The 2,074-nt window shown below is 49.0% G+C and overlaps 1 protein-coding gene across 1 annotated transcript; it reads left to right on the top strand.

The window, feature by feature from the left end:
* Nucleotides 1-1,157: 1,157 nt before the first annotated feature.
* Nucleotides 1,158-1,835, top strand: Pmar_PMAR026904 (hypothetical protein; the record flags this gene model as incomplete). The annotated part of the gene is made up of 3 exons (XM_002781456.1): nucleotides 1,158-1,453; nucleotides 1,500-1,697; nucleotides 1,778-1,835. The coding sequence occupies 3 exons, from the start codon at nucleotides 1,158-1,160 to the stop codon at nucleotides 1,833-1,835; spliced, it is 552 nt and encodes a 183-aa protein (XP_002781502.1).
* Nucleotides 1,836-2,074: the final 239 nt, after the last annotated feature.

Raw genomic sequence — 2,074 nt, 5'->3', positions numbered from 1 at the left:
AGTAATATAGAGTACTACTCTTCCACCGTTCAAGGGAACCTTCAACGGAGCAAAATAGCTCGGCTACGGAATGATGCGTTAGCTCACCCGCGCGGAATCTTCCCGTTCCCGTTCCCACAGCAACAGCGCCAACTTGTGCCTCCTCACCATTTTGGAAATTCCTTCACTTTACCTTCTCGGCACCGGAGAGTCGGCAATGAGACTTTACCAGTGATATTTTGAGCATCATGGTCGACGGGAGCATTTGATTGCAACTCTGAATCATTTTGAAATAGAGTCGCATGGCAGAATTGAACTTCATTCATACTGGTTCACGTGCAGGACTGGGCACCATGTGTACCGTAGTAGGCCACATACTTGAAGAGGTAATCACTCGGAACTGAGAATATCTCATACTGGGAACTTGGGAGCGGGTCCAAAGGTATCAATCAATCCGAGCGGAGTAGCATTGAACAGCGAAGCTAAATGCTTGCTCATCGTTTCCATTCGGTCCAAGGCAGCATCCAAGTATATGCAATGCAATGCCAAGCATAATGCAAGTCTCGCAATGATTGCGAGATCCGAAGCTTGGACGTTCCCTCGCGCCACAGATCCCCCTCTGTGTTCGTTGAGGCCCTCAACTTGAGGGTGCCGTCGTAGCTTTAATACAACTTGAACTCCGTACCATACAAACAGTAAAAAGGAGCGTTACTGAAGCACTGTGGAACCCGAAATGTGGACCAGAGGCTGACCACTCTAGCCTTCTTCGCACGGGGTTTGGCGCTCCCCATCACCAGAGTTCAGATACAAGTGTTCAGGGATTCTCCTTGTAAGCCACTGTGACTCAATACACATTGCTCAGTTATTGAAATCATCCATTCCGAACTACACTCAAAGAGATAAATAAGACGTAGTAACGATTATTGTACCTGCCGGAACAGTTCCGGGACTACTTACTCGTCCAAGGGTCCGACTCTCCTTCGATAGCGATGGAGACATCTCGATCGGCATGGAAATTAAGCATCGTGCGCCTTGGAACCTTGACAGCACTTATCGACCACGACTTGCACGAAACATGCATTGTTGGTCGTTGAAGCAAGGATGACGGTCGCATGGGCTGGCATATGACTTAGGTCATCATTACTGCTCACTTCTTGTAGTTATACTTACACTTTGCTATGCAAATCGTCGCAGGTATCTTCATCATGGCTGCCCTCGCATCCAGCGAGCTTGATTGGAGCAAGATTACTCTCGAGCCCGCAACGACTCCCATACCAACTGCATCTGGTGGCCTGGACCTGTCCGGCATCGTCCTTGACGGTCCAGGCACCACATCAGCCGCAGTTGGCATCGACTTGTCAGGCTACACCCTCGAGCCGCCGGAGAGTGATACTCCTGCGGCCGCAGACCTGGACTGGTCCAGTGTCAGCCCCGAGGTAACGACAAGTCCGACAACTATGGCTCCTGAGTCAGAGTAAGAGTCGATGCCCTCGTTTCACCTTCATTTTTCTTATCCTCAGAGCTGCGGAGAATGTCGGAGATCTCCCAACTGGCAATGCCTGTATGGCTAGCACAGGGTGGCCAGCAGAGCTAGTTGGGGTTCTCATCGCGATCAGCCTACTTGGGTTGATCGCCAACTGCGTGCAACTCCACCTCCTAAAGAAGGTCATGAACAGGACGCTGGCCGGGGAGGAGGGCGACATCGAGATGGGGGACAGGTAAAGGGATATTCGAAAGCCTGAAATCTGAATTATCGATCACCATCACTATAAACTGGCTGTTTACTGTATGCATTCAGATACCGGACCCAAAAAGGGGCAGAGGAATCGGTGAAGGAGGTTAAGGACGACTTTTAACTGTTACATTTTAGCATGTTTACATTATCATGCGTGAACATTAGATTGATGTTGTACAACACATGTGTCTTGTTTCTTCATCAAGTACTCAAGTGTGGGGCAATCAGGTCGCAGCTCGTATAATGAATCTCTTACAAGAAGCGTCCCATCTACAGTTCATGGCGCACTGGCCTCGATCATCAATTATTCGTCAACAGACCACGGTATATATAACATAAATATAGCGATAAGTAGTATAG

The sequence above is a fragment of the Perkinsus marinus genome (assembly GCF_000006405.1).
Source record: "Perkinsus marinus ATCC 50983 genomic scaffold scf_1104296942264, whole genome shotgun sequence".
NCBI classification, from domain to species: Eukaryota; Perkinsozoa; order Perkinsida; family Perkinsidae; genus Perkinsus; species Perkinsus marinus.
The sequence above is the reverse complement of the archived record's forward strand: the minus strand, read 5'-3'. Positions and strand labels throughout refer to the sequence as shown.